A 24,263-nucleotide genomic window follows, 5' to 3' on the forward strand; every position below is an offset into this window, starting at 1 on the left:
TATGACAAGTCAAACAAAGCTAGGTCTGTTGTTTCAGAATATGGGTATGGATGGAAAATATTGCGACCCATTCAAGTTACTGATGTATTCTCCTAGCACGCAGTGGTTGTTTGGAGGGGTAGTGTGGGGTCTGCTCTTTCTTCAAAAAGTACAATGTCATATTGATATATACAGCCAAACAATTTTAAATTAGTGGATGAAGTCATGTTAATTAATTACAGAACAAACAGAGGGTGTTGCCGAATAGATCATTTACTTTCCAATACAGGTGCACTATGTAGAAACATTAAAATTAGCACCAATTCTTTTAGCATCTGCGACATGATTCCCTGGAGATTTAAATAATGTTAAAAGAAAGCATTAAAGAGTTGTGCAAATCAATGCAAAACAATTAATCAACAATTTGAAATTGATTAACAATACATGAAAGTGATCCATGATTCTTTTAAGTAGCATGGTGAGGTGAGGACAAATGGGGGTGCGGAGTCCTTCCTGTTGGTTAACACCAGATGGTTCCAGCAAAAACCAAAATATTCGAGACTTTCCAAAGCTGAGCATGAGTTCCAAAGTGTGTGATTAAGAAATGGCTGAAGCTGGAACTCCGAGCTTCAAAATGCAGTGTGAGTGACAAATTAACATTACATTCTGACTGAAGTCATAATTAACTTCTTCCAGCAGACATTCACTGCACACATGCTCACACTCTTACCACATAGCACCTGGTCTGAGTTCCAACTGCAGTGTGAGCAGTCATCACAGAATGTTATTCAGAGCACATAAAAATACTCTACCCATTTTCTTTTCATCATAAAATATCTGCAGTTGCTGAGGGGTCAATAAGCAGAGAGATTAGTTCAAGGTGATTAATGGGCGGCATGGTGGCTCAGCGGTTAGCACTGCTGCCTCACAGAACTAGGGATCTGGGTTTGATTCCAGCCTCGAGCAACTGTGTGGAGTTTGCACATTCTCCCTGTGACTGCATGGGTTTTCTTTGGGTTCTCCGGTTTCCTCCCACAGTTCAAAGATGTGCAGGCTAGGTGAATTAGCCATGCTAAATTGCCCATATTGTCCAGGGATGTATAAGTTAGGTGCATTAGTCAGGGGTAAATCTAGAGCAACAGGGTAGGAGAATGGGTCTGGGTGGGTTACTCTGGAGATTCGATGTGGACTTGTTGGGCCAAATAGTCTGTTTTCACACTGTGGGGATTATATTCTATAACAGAAGAATGACAGCTGACATGAGACAAAACCTCTTTCTAAGTCATGAATGGTCAGGATTTGGGATGTAATGTCTAACAGGATGGTAAAACATTCCATAGTAGCATTCAAAATGAAATTAAACAAATCGCTTTTCTTCTTGGAATCATATTTTCCCTATAGTGCGGAAGGAAGCCATTAGGACCAACTAGGCGACACCAACCTCTGAAGAGTATGCCACCCAGACCCATTCCCTCCCAACCCTATTCCCATAACCCAGCATCTCCCATGGTTAATCCACCTAACCTACACATCTGTGTACATGAAGGGCAATTTCCCATGGCCAATCAACCGAACTGGCACATCTTTGGACTGTGGGAGGAAACTGGAGCACCCAGTAGAAAACCATACAGACACAGGGTGAATAGGAGAAGTTCACACAGTCACCCAAGGCTGGAATTGATTCTGGGTCCCTGGTGCTGGGAGGCAATAGTGCTTACCACTGAGCCAAAGTATCGTCCCCACCTTCTCGGGTTCTCTGACCAAAGGTAGGCCCAACCCACATTATCACAACCTCTACCAGAGTTAGAGCAAAGTGGCGGGTCCCAAATTTATCTCAACCAGAACCGGGATCAAACCAAAATGCTCCAGTCTGATTCATACCATTCATCCAGCCATCTGAGCCGACCAGCCCCAAAGGAGTTCCATGTGCTGAGGCAGCATACATGTTTGGTTGTAGCTGTGAATATGGGTTATGATGATAAATATTCCAATGTTATTTCCACTACATGTTGACCAGGAATCTGAATGAATAACTGAAGGAGGAAAATATTGCAGAATTATGTGGGAACAGCCAGGGTTTAGGGATAAATGGCCACGTGATCTTGTGTACTGTACTATTAACTGACATGTGGTCAACTGTACTCTTGTTATTCCTTAGTGACTGCTATCACTGCGCTTCAACCTGGCGCAAATTCTGGGTGGCACAGTGGTTACCACTGCTGCCTCACAGCTAGGAGAAAGTGAGGACTGCAGATGCTGGAGATCAGAGCTTAAAAATGTGTTAAAGGGCTTATGCCCGAAACGTCGATTCTCCTGTTCCTTTGATGCTGCCTGACCTGCTGCGCTTTTCCAGCAAAACATTTTTAAGCTGCTGCCTCACAGCGCCAGGGACCTGGGTTCGATTCCAGCCTCGAGTGACTGTGTGGAGTTTGCACATTCTCCCTGTGTCTGTGTGGGTTTCTACTGGGTGCTCAGGTTTTCTTCCACAGTCCAAAGATGTGCTGGTTAGATGAACTGACCATGCTAAATTGCCCGTAGTGTTCAGGGATGTGTAGGTTAGACGCAGCAGTTTGAGGAAATGTAGATTGATAAGGTAAGGCAATGGGTCTGGGTGGGTTACTCTTCGGAGGGTCGGTGTGGACTTGTTGGGCCAAATGGCCTGTTTTCACACAGTAAGGATTCTATGATTCTATGAAATTCCATCAGTAAGGCTAGGGATAACCTGACACCAATAACAGCTACCTGGAAATTTTCTATTAGCGGTGGAGAGTCAACTTGTCTTTCATAAATAAGTCTTGAGCACTTCAGTTGCTGCATTTATCGTATTTACAAATATTCAATGAAAACCAAGTAATCCCTTGACATTTTTTCACTTTAAACTCAATCCCAGTGGTTCTCATCACTCACAACAAGGACTTATTAAGGGATATAACATGGTGGAATATTCAAAACAAAGTATGACACTGAACCATATAAGGAAATACAATGGTGGATGTGCAAAAGCTTGGATAAAGAGGGACATTTTAAGGGTGTCTTGGAAGTTGTAGAAACTAGGAGCAGGAGTAGGTTTCAAGCCTGTTCCGTCATTCAATATGATCGTGGTTGATCCTCGATCTCAACAATATATTCTGACCTGCTCTGCACATCCCTTAATGCCTTTACTACCTAAACATTTATCAATCTGTTTCTTGAATATGCTCAGTGAACCAGCCTCTACAACCTCTGTAATAGTGAATTCCACAACTTAACCAGCCTGAGTGAAGAAGTATTTCCTCATCTCTATCCTAAATGGCCTACACCATATCCTATGACTGTGACTCCGAAGGAGGAAGGGAAGGTTGAACAATGAATAGGTGGAGAGAGGGAATTACAGAACTTGGGTTGAGCCAAAGGAAGGCATAGCCATGGACAGTCATGCAATTATAATTGGGAATGGACAAGAGGCCAGATTTAGAAGAGGGTAATAAGAACATAAGAGATGGAACATAATTAGGTCATCCAGTCAATGAGTATGGTCCACCATTCAATTATGGTTGACATGCTTCTCAACCCCATTCTCCTGCCGTCTCCCATAACCCTTGATTCCCTTCCTAATTAAGCACCTACCTATCTCTGTCTTAAAAAAAACTCAATGACTTGGCCTCCACAGCCCTCTGTGGCAATGAGTTCCACAAATTCACTATAGTTTGGCTGAAGCATTTTCTCCTCATCTCAGTGTTAAAGGGTTGTTCCTTCACTCTTAGACTATGGCTTCAGGTCCCAGCCTCTCCTGCTAGCGGAAACATATTCTCCATATCCACTCTATCTAGGCCTCTGAGCATTCTACTGTGTGGACTGTCAGTCTCACCTGCCTCTGGCTAGGTAGCTTAGGGGTGGAAACATACTGAGCAGCCATTTCCAATTGTTTCTAAAATTCCTTCACTCTCATGTCCAAAATTGCTTCCCTGTGGCTGACACGATTCTGACAAGAACATTGAGTGCAAACGTTCAAAAGGACTGTAGGAAATTATAGTATCAGGGAAAGGCAAGGCCATGAAGGGATTTTGAAAAGGTGGATGAGAGTTTTTAAATTGTAGCATTGCTGGACTAACAGCCAACATGGACCAGTGAGGAGAGGGTGACAAGAAATTAATGAGAGTTTACACTTAAGAGGGAAATCAGGAGGGCAAAAAAGGGGACATGAGATAGCTTGGGCAAATAGAATTGAGGAGAATCCAAAGAGTTTTTGCAAATACATTAAGGACAAAAGGGTAACTAGGGAGAGAATAGGGCCCCTCAAAGATCAGCAAGGCGGCCTTTGTGTTGAAATGGGGGAGATACTAAATGAGTATTTTGCATCAGTATTTACTGTGGAGTAGGATATGGGAGACATAGACTGTAGGGAAATAGATGGTGACATCCTGCAAAACTTCCATTTTACAGAGGAGGAAGTGCTGGATGTCTTGAAACTGGTAAAGGTGGATAAATCCCCAGGACCTGATCAGGTGCACCCTAGAATTCTGATGCCACTGTTTAAAAAGGGTGGTAAGGACAAGCCAGGGAACTATAGAGCAGTGAGCCTGACGTCGGTGGTGGGCACTACAGACTAGTGAGCCTCACCTTGATGGTGGGCAAGTTGTTGGAGGGAATCCTGAGGGACAGGATGTACATATATTTGGAAAGGCAAGGACTGATTAGGGATAGTCAACATGGCTTTGTGCATGGGAAATCATGTCTCACAAACTTGATAGAGTTTTTTGAGGAAGTAACAAAGAGGATTTATGAGGGCAGAGTGGTAGATGTGGATCTATATGTACTTCAGTAAGGCGTTCGACAAGGTTTCCCACGGGAGACTGATTAGCAAAGTTAGATCTCACGGAATACAGGGAGAACTAGCCATTTGGATACAGAACTGGCTCAAAGGTAGCTAACAGAGGGTGGTGGTGGAGGGTTGTTTTCAGACTGGAGGCCTGTGATCAGTGGAGTGCCACAAGGATCGGTGTGGGGTACTGTACTTTTTGTCATTTACATAAATGATTTGCATGCAAGCACAAGAGGTACAGTTAGTAAGTTTGCAGATGACACCAAAATTGGAGGTGTAGTGGACAGCGAACAAGGTTACCTCAGATTACAACAGGATTTGACCAGATGGGCCAATGGGCTGAGAAGTGGCAGATGGAGTTTAATTCAGATAAATGTGAGGTACTGCATTTTGGAAAAGCAAATCTTAGCAGGACTTATACACTTAATGGTAAGGTCCTCAGGAGTGTTGCTGAACAAAGAGACCTTGGAGTGCAGGTTCATAGCTCCTTGAAAGTGGAGTCACAGGTAGATAGGATAGTGAAGAAGGCGTTTGGTATGCTTTCCTTTATTGGTCAGAGTATTGAGTACAGGCGTTAGGAAGTCATATTGCAGCTGTACAGGACATCGGTTAGGCCACTGTTGGAATATTGCATGCAATTCTGGTCTCCTTCCTATCGGAAAGATGTTATGAAACTTGACAGGGTTCAGAAAAGATTGAAAAGGATGTTGCCAGGATTGGAGGATTTGAGCAAAAGGGAGATGCTGAGGCTGAATAGGCTGGGGCTGTTAACCCTGGAGCGTCAGAGGCTGAGGGGTGACCCTGTAGAAGTTTACAAAATTATGAGGAGCATAGAGTAAATAGGCAAAGTCTCTTCCCTGGGGTGGGGGAGTCCAGAACCAGAGGGCATAGGTTTAGAGTGAGAGGGGAAAGATATAAAAGAGACCTACGGGGCAACGTTTTCACACAGAGGGTGGTACGTGTATGGAATGAGCTGCCAGAGGAAGTGGTGGAGGCTGGTACAATTGCAACATTTCAGAGGCATTTGGATGGGTATATGAATAGGAAGGGTTTGGAGGGATATGGGTAGAGTGTTGGCAGGTGGGACTAGATTGAGTTGGGATATCTGGTCAGCATGGACAGGTTGGACCGAAGGGTCTGTTTCCATGCTGTACATCTCTATGATTCTATGAGAGTTAGTACACTGGGATCAGTTTCATAACATGCTCTCGTTTGCTCAGACCTCCTGTATTAACCACTGAAATGATCTTAGGCAATGTGAACTTGTTTGTGGATTTCAAGACGTACAAAGGAATCCTGCTTTCAAAATGTACAACAATCTATGAATGACACTAGAGTTAATCATTATACCCAAATAGCACATTAACACTACCAGATCTGTGCACTGCTAGACACACTGGAACATCAACTGCATAAATTAATTAATATATTTCATTCAATTAACACTACATGAACACACTTAAGTCATTTGTTGAAGCAACAAGGTGGTGATTTATTTATTTAACTGTACTGAAGTGTTCTTCTCAAATGCGACTGTTCTCACTAAAAATAAAATCCACACCATAGTCATGTCTCAATCACATTCTTTTTCTGATAGCCCAGTCAGACTGTGCCTGATAATGCACAGTTCTCAGACTTTGTTCAATTTTAAACTACGTTCCGAACCTTATCTTCAACCAAGCCACTATCAAGATTACATACCTCCACCTCTGGACTTACATCTGCCTTTTAGAGTCATAGTCATACAGATGTACACCACAGGAACAGATCCTTAGGTCCAACTCATCCATGCTGACTAGATATCCAAAATAAATCTAGTCCCATTTGCCAGCATTTGGCCCAAATCCCTCTTAACCCTTCCTATTCAGATACCCATCCAAATGCCTTTTAAATGTTGTAATGTTACCAGCCTCCACCACTTCCTTCAGCAGTTCATTCCATACATGCACCATCCTCTGTGTGAAATAGTTACCCCTTAGATCCTTTTTAATTTTTTCCCCTCTCACCTTAAACCTATGCCCTCTAGTTTTGGACTCCCCCACCCCAGGGAAAAGACCTTGTCTATTCACCCAACCATGCCCCTCATGGTTTTATAAACCTCTGTAAGGTCACACCTCATCCTTCAACGGTCCAGGGAAAACAGCCCTAGCCTATTCAGCCTCTCCACGTAGCTCAAACCCTCCAACCCTGGCAACATCCTTGTAAATCTTTTCTGAACCCTTTCAAGTTTCACAATGTCTTTCCGATAGGAGGGAGACCAGAATTCTATATTTGCTTCCAAATGCAAGTCCCTTCACAGTTCCAAGCTTTGGCCCTCCTTGCTCACTTCCTAGGCTATGCCCTTCAAAGATGAACTTGTCTAAATTTTCCTCTTCCATATTCTAGCCCGTATGGTCTTACAAACTGTTACTACTATCGTTCACTGATTCCACATCCACCAATGAATTCACTTCAAAATCCTTGAGGTCATGAATAATTTCTTAATTTGACACCTTTACGTCTCCTCTCCCAGCTCCACAACCTCCTTGATCCCTCATGCTCTTTGATATCCTTTGTATTCCCATTCTGCTACGAAACCTTCAGCCCTATTATTCTCATCCACTGGAGAGTCTCATTCTATCCCTCACCAGCCCTCCCCACTCCCTCAACCTCTCCACTTTACATCTCCTACCATTCTGTCAAACATCTTTTCAAAAACTCTTCAATTCATCGTGATGTTGGCCACCAGGCTCTTGTCCTAATAATGCTTGCTATCCGATCACCTTTATGAAGTACTTTGCAGCACTTTGCTAAATTAACGGTCCAACATAAAGGCAATTTTGGAGAACTGTGTCCATTGACAGCTGGCAAATGTAGCATTAGTAATATTTCACAAACAGCAATAAGATGAATTTATTGCTTCTTCATGGTTTTGAACAAGACAGAAATAGTATGCAGAAGCCTTTAAATACTACCTGCTCTTGTTCACACAGTCAATCCTTTTCTACTGTTGACATCTTACTTTGACCTCGAAGGGGGAAAGATGAGCAAACTTCCCGTAGGTATTTCTGTTTATATTCTGGTGGCAAAGACATTATTGGCAATGGTCCAAAGGTGGTTGGGGAATTACATTGCAAAGGGCAGAGGGAACCAAACATACATATTCAACAGACCACCACTTACTTCGAAGCATGATATAAAACAGTAAGCTTAAGGACAATGCGGAAAACCAATACTCTTCCTCTACCATATATTCAAATCAAAATTGTACAAATGTATAAATGAATGTAGGAAACTAACAACTTGAATATGCCATACATGGGTCAACAGCAGAGGGATTCAGAAGCTAGCCAGCTTAAGGGCTGTTTCTCAAACACCTCCAACCTTGTGTTGCTCTGAAACAATGAAAAATGGCAGGATCTCATTTTGCTTAGCTCTGGCCCATTATGTCAGTTTATGATACATTATTTACCCGTCATTGTGTGGAAGGCAAATGACTACTTTCATAGCAAGTAAGGCCTGCAGTTGGAGTTACTGCCAGCATGGCATTCCCATGTAATAAACACCTTTTATTTATTTGGATTATCTTGAACACTTGCGAAAAGCTACAACAATTTCTTTCCCAGACTCACAAGCTGGCTTGCACACAACATTTTTATATATGCAGTCTGGGAATGGCAGGCTGCAAATGAATAACTGACCAGCTAGTTCCACTTGGTTGCCAGGAGACTGCTGGCTGACTCGATGCTGAAACCCTCACATAAGCACAGTCTGCGTGGATAATGTGACAAGTCTCTCTATATTTTCCTTCCAAAGAATTTTAATATGAACTGCATCTATATAAAAATGTTAATCCCCTCTGACACAGGAGTGAGAAATGTTGCTTTTCGTAATGACTCCTGTGTCCTTCATCTCTTTAATAGATGGCAAGCGTTAAATGGCAGGCAGATTTTAACATGGAGTTTCTTTTCCCCACAATATGACAAAAAAGGTGATAGCTTCATTGTCCTATCACTGCTGCCAAGCCATGTAAATGAAATTGGTAACCTTCACTGCAGTTGTGCAAAAGAAGACATTTATCAAATGACAGTTAAAAAAAAATTACTCTAGGCTCAGTGAAATACAGCCAGGCGAGTTCAGTGAATAATAAAGTAACTGCAGTCATGCTGTGAAAAGCTATGATGGAAGGCATCCGGCTGAACAGCAAGTGTAAAATATGCTGTTACTATAAATGACAGAGTGAGTATATTAAATACCATTTTGAAAAAGTGCATGTTTTTGAGAAATCCAGGTAACTACACTCCCCCACTATTGTCCTTTTCTCTTCAGAATTTTGAAATCTGGGTTTTCTGACTGAGGTTCTCTTAACTCTTCAGAGTTCTATTGATAAGCTAGTCCAGTACAGAGTATATCCTCATTTTTCTACCTCTTTCATATATCTCTTGCTCTGGGATCCAACTTCACCTTTTCATTCCCATCTCCCTTTCCCCCTACTCCCAACCCCATCTTCAGCATAAATATCACCTTTTCCTAGTTGCTATCAGTTCTGATGCAGAGTCACCATACTCAGAACATTAACTCAGATGCTGCTTTTGTTTCAGAGTGCAAAGGGAGTGTTGCACAATCTAAAGCAAGTGCAGGGAAATTCTCCCAACAGCCTGGAGAAAATTAATTTCTCGAATGACAGAAATCAGATTGCTCTGCCATCATCTCATTGTTGTTTTTGACACCTTGCTGTGTGAAAATAGGCAGCCATTTTTCCTTATTTGCAATAGAGACTACACATCAAAAGTACTCAATTCCATGCAGAGTGCCTTAGAAGTCCTGCAATCCTAAAACGCACAAAAGAAATCTAAGACTTCCCTTTTCTTCCAACTTTAAAATAGACTGGTCAATGGTAGTGTGGAAAGTAACATCAATCAAAAAATCCAGATAATCAACTCTTGTGCCGGGGTATTGTTTTCCTAGTGTTAAAAACCCGCCAGTATCCATCAAAGTTTTAATTCTTCAACTCCATCCCCAAGTTGATAGTCTAATTAATAATGGAGAACATCAGGATTATCTGTCCTCACTCATCAACCATACCCATGCATAAAGAATCAATGGATCACAAGCAGGAGGAGTCACATTTCAAGCCATTGTAGTGTCCTGTTGGTACCAACTAACTGAGATTTTCTGATATTGGTGGTGGTTTACTCCTTAAGTGGCAATGAGTTTAATAACTATCCTACCCCTACCACTATGATTCATACAAGAATGGAAGTGGTGAGTGACTCCTCCCTACTGTTTAGGTTGTAAGGACCACAGTGCCTGTAAAATCCAGCTCTTTATCCTGAACTTAAAAATAGCCTGAAAATAAAACAGTAAAAACAAAACAGCAAAATTATTTTGGAGGACATGTTTCTTTGGTTGGAGACAAGTTCTAAGCAAATATCCTATGTTTAAATTTGTTCCTATGTGCACAGCCCGGTCAGTACTGTCTGCATGTTTTTTGTTAAAATACAAAAGCACTTTCTTTGCTGTAAATTCAGATTTTTCACTGAATTTGTTTTAATAGTTCATGTGCTACACAGAAGGAAAGATGTGCTTCCTCTGTGCTACTTATAGATATATATACCTGAGAAGAACAATATGCATCTAAGGTAGGGCATGATAATTATTTATGTATTCATATGAACTAACAAATAATTCTTTCACTACTATTGTTACAAATTGATTCATAAATACTTTCAATAGAAAGATTTGTGGCTTTACCACTTACACTTTTAGCATCTTCTCTCTTGACACTGTAACGTCCAATTTAACGTGAACAAAGCCACAACGTGTGAAGATTCAATGCATGTACTGTTCAAGAGACAGGAGGGGAATCACAAGAAATCTCAGAATAACTGACCTTGGTTTTTGCAGCAATTTTATTTGATTGTGATAAACGTAGGCTGCTCAGCCATGTCGTGGAGTACCACCTAAACACCATGCGATTAGCTGTCTTAAAGTTGGATATGGCTAATTCTTGCTTTTGGGCTCAGGTTAATTTTAGAGCTTGCAAACTAACGCAGTTACTAGCACTATCTTGTCACACTATTCAAGTAACTGTCTATTCAGCTCAAAGGAGTTTGTGATATCTTGTATCCAAAAAGGATGCCTATACAGCATCAATCACAATTTTGCATGGAGTCTTGAAACAATGTTGGCATAGTTTGTATGTAATCTAGTAATGTGATGTTTCACTGTACTTTTAAGATTGTTTAGGAAGACAGCAGAGTTGTTCAGTGTTGTAATTAGCAATCTCTCTCCAAACTGAAAAAGGGGCATACTTCTGAGACCAAGATTGTTGGGCTTTATATGAACCTTTGCTCTGCAAACTAACTGTCAACTACCAGATCCAGAAGCACTTGACGCAGACATTGATTTTTTTAATTCATTGTTAAGATCTGAATATTTCTGACAAGACTATCAATTATTATATATCCCCCATGTAACTAAGTGGCTTACTATGGGTATTAAGATTTAATCATGTTTCTGTCAGGTTCAAGTCACATAAAAGCCGATTTGGATAAAATCAATAAGTTTCCTTCCTTAAAAGATGTTCTATCGTATATTTTGTCAAGAAATTTTCTCTGTTATTAAATGGAATTTTAAGGATCTAATAAAATGTCTCCCGAAAGCCACTTGAATTTGCTTGTGGATTCAACTGCATACAATTAGTCTAAGCTATCTTACGAGTCAATTGTAAAATATTAATAAATAAGTCGAAGATTCCAGGATTGTCCCTTTAAGGTGTGAAGATTCAAAGCTTCTGATAGTGGTCAGGAGGAAGGAAGAACATCACAAGGAATTCCAGCATAATTTACTATGTTTTGTGAAATAATAATTCAGCAACTTTAACATTCTTTGATGTTTTGTTTGATTGCAGTACAACCTAGCTAAAAACATATTTAGAAGAGGACCATCTAAATATCTCGAAACAGCAACTGCTTCTCAACAGGGTAAGAGAGCGAGACTAAATGAACAGCAAGAAGACGGTTGTACTGAACCAGGAGTTACCATGAGCCACAGCCCATAATGTTACAAATGTGAAACAAAGGAGCTTTCTCACTATCTTAGGTCCTCTTATAAGTGCAGACCGTCTGTGGAGATGCAAACTCCAACCACTCAAGTACAGAAACAATCAGAGCTACTGATTGTGACTTAAGTTACAATCCCCTATACTTCATCAAGCAAGCCAGGCCAGCAACTGATCTCACTTCATATTGACATGTAACTTTTATTCTTACTTCCTTTTCGCATCCATATTTTAGCTAATAAATTTAACACATTTTATTTAAATAACTTTCAGCAATAGTTGCACTATAAATGAATGCTTTTTATTTTATTAAGCCATAAAACTGAGCTGTTAAATTGAAACACTTGCAAAGTAAAAGGAAACTACATTTGCACTTATATAAATTCTTAGTTTACAACCAATGAGGTGTCACACTTGGTATGTGATTGAGACAATGTTAATAAACTTTACTGTTGATGTTAATAATCCAATAGCTTGATGGTGACATTTACTAACAGCAGCTTTCTATTTCCAGATGTTTTTTAAGTGAATTAAAATTTTCAAACTACCAAGACAGGATTCAGCAAGATTCTCATATATATATATAAAACTACTGATACATACAAATGTCTTGGATGAAAATGTAAATGGGTGGGTTAGTAAGTTTGCACAAGATCCAAAGATCGATGGAGTTGTGGATAGTGTAGAAACTTGTCAAAGGATACAGCAGGATATAGATCAGTTGCAGATACGTATGAAGATATGGCAGATGGAGTTTAATCCAAGCAAGTATGAGGTGCTGCAGTTTGGCAGATCAAATGTTAAAGAAAGGTTATACAGTTAATGGCAGGACCCTGAACAGCATTAATATACACAGGGATCTTGCAGTTCAAGTCCATAGCTCCCTAAAAGTGATCATGCAAGTAGATAGGGTGGTAAAGAAGGCAAATGGCATATTTGCCTTTATTGGACGGGGAATTGAGAACAAGAATCAGGATATCATGTTGGAACTTTGTAAGACTACATTTAGAGTATACCGTTCAATTTTGGTCGCCACATTACAAGGAGAATGTGGAGGCTTTGGAGAGGGTGTATAAGTATTTACAAGGCTACTGCCTGGATTAGAGGGTATGAACTATAAGGAAAGGCCAGAAAAACTTGTGTTTTTTAGATTAGACTCGCAACCATGTGGAAACAGGCCATTTGGTCCAACAAATAAACACCAACCCTCTGAAGAGCAAATCACCCAGACCCGTTTCCCTCTGACTAATGCACTAACACTTCGGGCAATTTAGCATGGCCAATTCACCTGACCTGCACATCTTTGGACTGTGGGAGGAAACCGGAGCACCCGGAGAAAACCCACGCAGATACGGGGTGGATGTACAAACTCCACACAGACAGTCTGCCCAAGGCTGGAATTTTCTTTGGAGTGGCGGAGACTGAGGGGAGGCTTGATAAAAATCTATAAAATTATGAGAGGCATAGATAGGGTTGATGGTTAGAATTTTTTTTACCCCAGAGTTGATGTCCAATACTAGGGGACATGCATTTAAGCTGATAGGGGGAAAGTTCAATGGAGATGTGAGGGGCAAGCTTTTTTGCACAGAGAGTGGTAGGAGTCTGGAATGTGTTGCCAGAGGTGGTGGAGGAGGTAGATACGTTAGGGGCGTTTAAGGGACTTTTGGAGAAGCACATGAATATGCAAGAATGGTAGGTCATGGACCAAGGGCGGGCAGAAGAGATTAATTTAGCATCATGTTTAGCACAACATGTGGGCCGAAGGGCAGATTCCTGTCCTGTAATGTTCTATATTCGATTAGTCCATGTCGTTAGACTGCAATGTCACAGTGGTACCATGCTCTCTGTAAAGGGAAATATTCAAATTTCTCACATTAATGTCACCTAAATGAATACACGACTTCAGACCAAAAAACAAAAACTGGAAAAAAAAACTGAAGTGGGATGAGTTAATGATGGATTTCTAAAAATAAATGCATTAATGGAAACACTGCTATATCTAAAGCATTGACTGGGTCTTACCTCTCTCATCTTTGCACTGCTGAAAGTTGGTGTCAATACACTGCGGACATTTTTCCAATCTCCATCTTGTAGGAACAAAAGGCTGTCACTCAGCGGCTTGTTGGCAAAAGACAGTTTCTGAAAAACAGAAGAATAATTTATTGTCAACTAAGCATCTAAGGATTATTGAGGCTATTTTTAAGAGCAGCCGCATCTCTCTTGAAATTGTGGGTTCCTGATAGGGTTTAATTCCATAGTTGTCAGTTGCCCAGTCCCAAGAAATCACTGTTGACGGGTTGCTTAATTAGGATGAACCTTATGGAGGGTTATCCGGATTCACCTGTTATTGGACGTGCACACTTGTACTCAAATCCAGATTGCAAGAGTGAGGGTACTGCCCAATGACCCACTTCAATATTCCTGCTTCACTTGAAATGAACATTTTGACAGCACTTGAAACCAATGCCAGGCGCATACAGTCTTTATTTAATCCAACGTGCAATGCACAAAAGAGAGAGTGTGTGACAGTGCATAATTGCGGTATTGCAGACTGTGTTTACTTACAATTCAGAAGTTGATGGTTTAGAGGGTTGAGAATATTGGTTAATAAGTTATTGGATGTTCAAAAATAGTGCCCTAATACATTCCATTTTGAAGGCAGATGACTTTCAGATCAGTTTCCTCTATGTTCCAAAATCCATCTGACCTTGAAAGCCTGAAGAAACATCAGACCCTATTCTATGTATGTTCAAATGAAGCTGCCAAAGAGGGTAGGTTAAATTTTACCACACAGCAATTCTAACAGGATGGGGTTTTAAAATTATTCTACATATTTTACATGTTCTTCAGCCATAGGTGTGTTAACAACTCAAAACAATCTGAGAAAACATAACTGATCCTTCTTGAAATGCCTGATCCCACTGCAGTTCTCATTCATCTACATCAGAAAAAAGTTAAGGGTCACCTGCTCTGGTGTGGGGTTAGAATCACATAAAAATGAAACCAAGTAAAAACACTCCTTTCCCGAAAAACAAAACCAGCAAACAAGTTGGATTTTTTTAATGATAATCTAAAAGCCTCATGGTCACATTACTGTCATTGGCTTTTTATAAGTATGCAGGTGCAGCAGGGAGTGGAAAAAGGAAAAGGGTATGTCACCTTCATGGTGAGAGAATTTGAGTACAGGAGCAGGGATATCTTGCTGCAAGTGTATAGCAGCTTGGTATTGTCTGCAGTTTTGGTCTCCTTATTTGAGAGAGGTTATTCTAGCTACGGAAGTGTAAGGAAGGTTTACCAGACTGATTCCTGAGATGGCAAGATTGAATAGAAGGAGAAAGTGAGGACTGCAGATGCTGGGGATCAGAGACGAGAGTGTGCTGCTGGAGAAGCACAGCAGGTTAGGCAGCATCCAAGAAGCAGGGGAATCGACGTTTCGGGCATAAGCCCTTCATCAGGAGTGGGCTGGATTCATCAGGAATCCCGATGAAGGGCTTATGCCCGAAACGTCAATTCTTCTGCTTCTCGGATGCTGCCTGACTTGCTGTGCTTTTCCAGCACCACGCTGACATATGAATAGAGGCTGGAACAGTTAAGAAGTTGAAAGGGATCTCACAGAAATTGATAAAATTCTAACAGGACTAGGCAGAGCAAATGCATGAAAGATGATCTCTATGGCTGGGGAATCCAAAACAAGGGGTCACAGTCTAAGGATACTGGGTCAGCCATTTAGGATTGAGATGAGGAGGAATGTCTTCACTCAGAGAGTGGTAAACTGTCACAGAAAGTGGTTGAGGCCAAAACATTAGCTGTCTTCAAGACAGAGTTAAAATAAGTTCTCAGGGCGAAAAGGGTGTGGAGAGAAAGTGGAAAAAAGGTCCTGAATTGGATGATCAGCCACGTTCATATTGAATGGCAGAGCAGATTGGACCCGCTCCTGTGTCTATACCTCAGGAACATGATGTATTGAAAGCTGTCGCTGCATGGAAAAATCATGGTGAGGAGTTAAGCCAGTGAAGTATTGCAATGCATCAGGCTGGCAGATGTCCTGGAGTTAGAAGTACTTTGGAGACAGCAAGAAACTCACAGGACATTCTTAATCAAGGTGAAGGTTCAGAAAAATGTAACTTTTGGACTATAAATGCAAAAGTACACAAGCAACATGAATATTGCAGTTGAAGGCAAGTAGTATTAGGGGTTCCAGAGAGATAAGCAAAATGACTAATTTCTCATCTGGACTTTGAGTTTGCACAAAGATCCAAAGCAGTAAGGGCTGTTTCTTTGTCTTCATCCTTATTTCTTGCACAGTTGATTTATCTGCATCAATGACAGAAATCTAGGGTGATGGTGACATAATGAAAATGTCACTGGATTAGTCATGCCAAGGTCCAAGCTGATCTTCTAAGGACGCATGCCTTCTGAGAATGAAACAGGTGGATCCTCCCTTTCATGTGTATTGTGGACAATCCCCACCTTTTAATCTGAATTCTGCTAATTTTGGTTGTGACAAATTTGTCCCTTTTCCTTAATGATAGTAATACCGGAGTCCTGCTGCCTGCAAATCTTGAAGCTAATTCCTATTCTCATAACTGCTACCGTGCTTCACAGCTCCATAAGATTAACCCCATTCCTTTAATGGATTTCCCCAGGTGATTCATGCTGTCTGTGGTGCTACTATTAATTCCTGTTGCTACACAGTTTTTTTCTTAGATGAGTTCAACTGTCTGCAGCTTAATTAATTCTTCTCACCTTTCCTGCAGTGCTAAACAGTGAATCTCCCACCTTTTCAGGAGTCTCCTAACTTGTCATTAGACATGTCTGCTTAGGTTTTTCATTTTCCCCATTATCTGACTTTAAAACATCCTCAAGTCTGTGACTCAGTTTAAATTGCTTTTGCGGCCTTTGATTTCTCTTATAGTAATCATGCTTTGCAGTGCCCACTCACTGTGATGGTCTACATGGAATCACATTGGGTAGAATTCATGCACTCCTCAGAAACTATCCTTTCAGAGCCTTGCATCCATATGTAACAATAAAAATTCCTGTGGTACATAATTAATCATTTTAATCAAACTTAATTTCTTCCTTTGAAAGTTCGTCTTTAGAACTTTAGCGGTGAAACTCCTCATTGGCCACAGTGAAAAATGGTGAAAACATCTGCAATTGGAAATCTACGGAAAAGATTGGGAAAGAAACCAAAGATGGTGCTAAAAAAATACCTGCATCCTGTTTTGTGCTATGAGCAAAGACTATTTGCACCCCTTTCTAAATTTCATTCTGCAGATTGATACAAAGAGACAAAGAAGTTGTGGTAAATACATTTGGGAACATCCGCAAATGCCTTACAAGCTGTGAAGGAAGTCATTTAATTTCAGTTAGATCTGCATCCTCTAGGCTATCAAGTAAACAGCGCTTCAGCTACACTTACTCAGCTAATTAAACAAGAACTGCAGTCAGCCTGCACCATGAACACAGCGACAAGCTGCTCAGTGGTGATGCTATATTCCAACTTATTAAACGTGCCCCAGAGAGTGATTTCTGATATTACCAGCCCAATGCACGTACAGGAATGAATACCAATCTCCCATTCAAAGCAGGTTTTAAATTCACAACTTGTAAGTTTACAGTGTGGATGGATTAAGACTACATACCATTCTGTTGACAAAGTTGCTGAAGTCCTTTACCAGAATCTGTTTCAGCATTTCGGGCTCAGCAATTACGACGGTTGCCCGACGGCCAATATAGTAACTGAAATATAGAAAAGGAGCAATTTCTTGAGAATGGACCACAACTTGCAGGGCTTTTTCAAAAATAACTTCAGTTATCCATGCAGATAAATGTGCGCTAACTATGTAGATAAATTATAAATCATGATATTCCCACAGTTTCATGATCACCCCCATAATATTCCCATTCCCACAGACCCTTTTTAAGATTAATTTTCCCCACTCTTCCCCAAGTCAAACCTCTCTGCCTGACACAAAGGTAGGTAAGAGAACTGCTCCCAGGTCTCTGACAATTTTGGGACAGGAACTTGCAAACATCTTCTCCTTATGGCTTAGAACCATATCAAACAATGTCTTTACCAATCAAACTTTTGGATGGGTTTATTTTTGCTAAAACCTCCTAACACAGTATGTATCAAAAACTTGATCACTCATTCCATCCTTCACATTGTAGCTGCAGTGTGCATTTTTTCAAGTCTTTCATAGGGTGTGGATATCACTGGCAAGACCAGTATTTGTATCATTCCCTGTTGCCCTTGACTGAAATGTTTGCCAAATCATTTCAGAGAGCAGTGGATTCAACATGTAGGCCAGACCAGGGATGGACAGCCAATTTCCTTCTCTGAAGGCCATTAGTGAAACAGATGGCTGTTTATGACAATCAATAGTGGTTTCATGGTCAACAACTCTAGGTTGAATTAATTGATTTTTAAATTCCACGTGTGCCTGTCGTGGTGATTCGAACCTAGGTCTTAACAGCATTAGCCTGGGTCTCTGAATTACTAGTCAAATGACATTATCTTTTTGCCACTGTTTGAGTAGGGGATAGTGATGAGACAATCATGAAACATATAAACTAGCAGCAGAAGGAGACTCTTTAGCCCCTCAAAAAAAAACACACACTCTCTCTCTCTCTCTGTCGGCTCTTTGTATATTAAGATCATATGGCAGCTCATCCAGAAAGTCATTCTGCCCACTGACATGTTGACATTTCATGCAAATTAAAATGAGAGTTTTCTTTTCAGAAGAGTTTATTTCACACACAGATAATCTACAATATCTAGCTCAGGGATGTAGAGGTGAACTACACTAACAATCCTAGCTGACCCAGCTCACAATGGGGTCCAAGCTTAGGACTAAAACCCATGAAGACCCGACAGTGGAAGATCTAAGTACACCGAAATAAAATGCTAGCATTTAATTATCATTATTTTTTCTTGGTCATCTCCTCAAGACTCAGGCTGCTATTGCAGACCTCATCTGTGTTCACCTGTGTTCTTAATTTTATGTATGAACTCAGATATTGAATCACATCAGACATTTCAACTGTGTAGGGAACTACAGCCAATCATCAATGGAATCAATTTCTGGCAACCATCACTGACTAATAAATTGCAAGCACTTTGACTGATTCACTCGTCTGGTTATCTTTCCAGCACAAGAGAATGGAAACCACTTTAAAGCACTTCCAACATTGCCTCAGCTATAACTAGCGAATGTCGTAGGGACCGAGAGGTGTCTTGGTTCCATGTGGTTTGTTTGACTTAAAATAACATCAATAAAAGAGCCTTTACCCATAAAGATACACAATAATAGAGATTAGAATTGTTTGTAATGAGCAAAATAGATTAAACCAAATGTTTATATATTTATAAAGTGTGTTTAATACATTTCCTAAAGGAATCTACAGTATTTGAGTTTTTAGACTAGATTCCCTACATTATGGAAACAGGCACAAGTCCACACTGACCCTCCAAAGAGTAACCCACCCAGACCTATTCCTCTTCTCTATATTTACCCCTGACTAATGCACCTAACACAATGGGCAATCTAGCATGGCCAATTCACCTAACCTGCACATCTTTGGATTAAGGGAGGAAACCGGAGCACCCCGAGGAAACCCCACACAGACATGGGGAGAATGTGCAAACTCCACACAGACAGAGGCAGGAATCAAACCCAGGTCCCTAGTGCTGTGAGGCAGCAGTGCTAACCACTGAGCCACCATGCCACCCATACAGTTTGATACAGGTGTGCATGAAAGACTGAGTATTCAGTGTGTACAAGGGGTATACAGTTGCAGCAGGAAACACTTTACGCATGTATACTCTTGGACCTAACTTGTATGTGAAAATTAAAATCATATTAATTGGAAAATAGATGCATCCTGCAGTTAAATGCATGCCTGCTGTCTGAAAAATTAGGATGATGCACAATTAATTATGTATCATTAATCATAATTTTACAAGTTCAAATTGTTCAATAAGTGCAACCCTCACTATTTGAATGAAATGTTAAGCACATGTAAAAGAAGAGAGAACATATAAACAAATTGGCTAATTAGATCTCATTACACTGACAAATTATCCAGTTGATTACTAAACAGACTTTCTTTGTAAATTCAAATACTACAAGTGTTACCTTCTCCAAACTTGGACAGTCTAATTGTTTTTTGCCTCGAATGGGAACGTAAAGAAATGATTTAGTTTACATCAGATCTTGCTGCAAATCAAAATATGAACTTCTCCCTCCATCGATACATCCTCTCCATTATTTGTCTCCAGTTCTCTTGCCCAGACAATTTCCTCAACAGTTTGGTAGAGGAAAGATTGCTGTAGTTATTTGAGTCTGTACAGGGATGTGCATCTAATGGTCAGTAATCATACTCCAACACCTCAGATCCCTCTCAACTTATATATCAGCCTTGATGATGAAAGTAGACGCTTAGGAAAAATCCCCCCTTTACCTGACAACTGAAGGCACGCTTACAGTCAGCTCCACACCCACCCCCCAGCCCCCCCGACGTCCCCCAATAATTCAAACCAGCTTTCACCTCACAAAACCTACTGCAGTACTATCAAATCTGTCCAATCAATCTAACTTAGCACAGAATTGGGACCTTACTGTATAGTTTAGAGAGGAGATATGATGGGTTAATGTTAATCTTTAAACTGTGGATAAATTGGATCAAATGGATAAATATAACACTTGCATGCTGTTTGATTTATCAGAGTTGCAGACTGTTAAACTTTATTCACTGTATATTAATCTTATATAAGAGGAAAGGTAAGGATAAGCTTGTAAACTGGATAGACCAAGGAATGCAGTATGAGGCCCATTGTTACAGTTAAAACCCAAGGACTGTACAGCAGGATGTTGCCAAAGACGGGGAATTTGCGATCATTCCAAAGATTTTGGAATACCTTAAGACTATTTACATTGTAGTCGAGGAATGTAAAAGGAAATTCAACAGCATTCCTCATGATTATGAAGAGATTTTGTGAAATGGAGATTGAAAGACAATTTCCAGTATTCAGGGAGTCAACGATGAGCAGGATTTGCTTTAACATCATTACTGAAAAAGTGCAAGAATAGAATATGTGCACATGTATTGTCAAGGGCTGTTGGAGTGTGGCCTGTTCATATATTTGAAAAATAAAATATGGAAAACTCCAACTATACAACTTTGAATTCCAAAGATAAAAGATTGCTGTCAAAATTGTGGATACTTGGCAGATTTATTACAGTTCAAATAAGATTTGACTTTGGAGAAAGCTGCTCACATTGGGCTGGAAGCAGAAACCAAGAAGTTACGCAGTTAAATTCTGACAAGAGAAGGGCAACCTTACCACAGAAAGCCAATAGGATTTAACAACTTAAGAAGTACGAACATTGTACCAACAGAATTGACAGACCATCACAAAGAGTAAGTAAAACAGCAGATACTAAAGAGGTCAGGGCAACATGAGCTATCCAATGAGAAATCTTGAAGTCGGTGGTATCCCAAAGAGTTTTTTCGCCAGATGAGTTTCTCACTGGGCAGTAGCAAGTTTCCAGTTAAGGGGGATTATAGCTTGTTCAACACCTTGTTAACTCAGTTACTCGCCTCAGTAATATCCAGTTTCCTTTCTCACCAAACTTGCTGAACAAGCTAGATGGCTGAAATCTTGATGTGCTACGTTCCCAATAATGTCTCCCGTCGCTGTGTGATCCTTTGGAAAAGCATAGCAGGTCAGTCTCTGGAACTGGCAGCAAATGCTTCTGTATGCTGTTCACTGTGCATGGTTGCACAGCTTAGATGCAAATATGCATGTGCAAATCAAAGTAAAAACCTTGTGGGTGGGGGGGTAGTTCTCAGTCCAATCAAGAGACAGGAGGCTCAGTTGACCGGGGATCTTGGTTTCATCAGTCATGGGCCCAGTCCACACACAGTCCAGTCCTAGCAATAATTAGTCATACACTTGGATTGTTCAGAGTCAGGGGATCTGTCCGTGTGAGTGGGCAATGATTATTACTGTAGAAGAATCCAGACAGAGTGTGCTGTTTTATCCTGGCATCCTGTGCCCTGCATAATTGCAGATGGCAACAAGACAATGTGCTGAATGCTGAGGAACTGGGAGATTAGATTAGATTAAATTACTTACAGTGTGGAAACAGGCCCTTTGGCCCAACAAGTCCACACTGACCCGAAGCGTAACCCAGACCCATTCTCCTACATTTACCCCTTCACCTAACACTATGGAAAATTTAGCATGGCCAATTCACCTAACCTGCACATTTTTGGATTGTGGGAGGAAACCGGAGCACCCGGAGGAAACCCACACAGACACAAGGAGAATGTGCAAACTCCACATAGAGAGTCGCCTGAGGCGGGAATTGAACCCGGGTCTTTGGCGCTGTGAGGCAGCAGTGCTAACTACTGTGCCACGCATGGGAGAATGAGAGTAGTCTTCTGAGGAGGATGACAGGCTGTTGGGAGGAGGAAGCTCTCATTGTCTGTGACAGAACTGAACTGTACTAGGCACTAGAAGCCAGACAGGATCTGATTGACACAGACATAGAGAATGCTGGACAAACTCAGCAGGTCTGGCAGCATCAACGGACAAAGAAACAGAGTTCATTTTTCGAATCCAGTATGACTCTTCTTCAGAACTGAAAGGTATTGGAAAATGGTGAGTTTTATACAGTTGACAGACTGGGAAGAGGAGTGAGTGAAATGATTGAAACCAGCTTCCAGTAGATAAGAGCTGCTTGAAGAAGACCATAGATTAGACATCGGTTATGACGCTGGCATTTGATTAGATTAGATTCCCTACAGTGTGGAAACAGGCCTTTCGTCCCCAACAAGTCCACAACGACCCTCCAAAGAGTAACCCACCCAGACCCATTTCACTCTGACAAATGCACCTAACACTATGGGCAATTTAGCATGGCCAATCCACCTGACCTGCACATCTTTGGACTATGGGAGGAAACCCACGCAGACATGGGGAGAATGCGCAAACTGCACACAGACAGTCGCCTGAGGCTGGAACTGAATCTGGGAGCCTGGTGCCGTGAGGCAGCAGTGCTGACCACTGAGCCACCGTGGCGCCCTAGGATTGCACTTTGGGGGTGAACTGCAGCCTCTCTTGTTTGTGTTCCCTCTAGGAGGCTACAAGTAAAAGTTCATGCTTGGACTTGCCTGATTGTTTCAATGTACCTCAATTATAAAACATTTCAAGGGGAAATTGGTGATTCAACTGATTCCCCGACTGGACAGTGGCAAGATACAGGTCTCCAGTGGACTCTGGAGACAGAGACCTGGTGATGTAGAAAAGGTGTTTAGACTGGATGTTGCTACAGACAGATAAAATATATGGTATGGTAGCTAAACAGCAACCAAGTGGGGGAATGGGTTGTATGTGCGAGTGTCAGCTAATCTGGCCAAGTGCTGCGAGCAATGTCGTTTTGTGTTGCTGTGTCAGGGGGCAATGCTGGTGCTTGCCTAGGTGCATAGCAACCTTTTAAAGAAGATATGGCTGCAAGGGATGTCAGTTTTTTGGGAGATATGTTCTGGAACGGTGTGTGCTAAGATGGCGACAGAATTGGATGCGTGGGATACCATAGGTATAGAGTCAGGAGTTAATGAGGTGTGTTTAGTAAGACACCACGATAAATCTTGCTGGGTCACACAAAGACCCCTGTAAAAAGCTTGCAACAACTCGCACTTAGCCAGAGTCAGTGCCAGCACAATGGAAGAAAAATGGCCTCACAAGTGCAAGCAGTGCCCACCGTGGCAAATGGAATCCTCCACTTATGAAACCATAGGTCAATTCAAGATGTTTAGAAATAGAACATAGTGCCAGAGTGCCAAAACAAAAACAAATGCTTCTTCATACAAAGAGATTTCTGCAATAGAATCACAGAGGTTTCTCGTCCTTGAGGAAAGATTCAACAATATACCTCAATTATAAAACTTTCCAAGGGGGAACTGGTGATTCAACTGATTTGAATTTAATGGAACTAATGTGTGTCAATGGACATCCCAGTAATTTGAAGTTTGATAAAGATGCAAGTGTTACAGTCCAATCAGTTCAAATACCTGATAGAAGTTTATAAAATAATGAGAGGTATAGATAGAGTTAAAGATGGTTGACTTTTCCGAGGATTTCAAGATGTGAGAGCATATTTTTAAGGTGAGAGGAGAGAGACTAAAGAAAGACATGAGAGGCAAATCTTTCACACAGAGGGTAGTTCATGTATAGAATTAACTTCTTCAGGAAGACATTAGAATCATAGAAAGCCTCGTGTGGAAACAGGCCATATGGCCAAAAAGTCCACACCGATCCTCTGAAGAGTATCCCACCCAAACCCATTCCCCTTACTTTTCTCCAGACTAACGCACCTAACCTCCCTGTACATTATGCACAATTTAGCACGGCCAATTCACCTAACC

At 41.1% G+C, this 24,263-nt stretch overlaps 1 protein-coding gene across 4 annotated transcripts in view; it reads right to left on the bottom strand.

The window, feature by feature from the left end:
- The window catches only part of tbxas1 (thromboxane A synthase 1 (platelet)), a 232,902-nt gene that overhangs the window by 104,399 nt on the left and 104,240 nt on the right, over window positions 1-24,263 (bottom strand). For all 4 annotated transcript variants that reach the window (XM_072552486.1, XM_072552484.1, XM_072552485.1 and 1 more), the window contains 2 exons: window positions 17,471-17,567; window positions 13,845-13,961 (listed from right to left, as the gene is read on the bottom strand). In XM_072552486.1, coding sequence (XP_072408587.1) covers window positions 13,845-13,961; window positions 17,471-17,567 — 214 coding nt within the window. The remainder of the gene's footprint in view (window positions 1-13,844; window positions 13,962-17,470; window positions 17,568-24,263) is intronic.

This window comes from Chiloscyllium punctatum, chromosome 32, assembly GCF_047496795.1.
Source record: "Chiloscyllium punctatum isolate Juve2018m chromosome 32, sChiPun1.3, whole genome shotgun sequence".
NCBI lineage: Eukaryota > Metazoa > Chordata > Chondrichthyes > Orectolobiformes > Hemiscylliidae > Chiloscyllium > Chiloscyllium punctatum.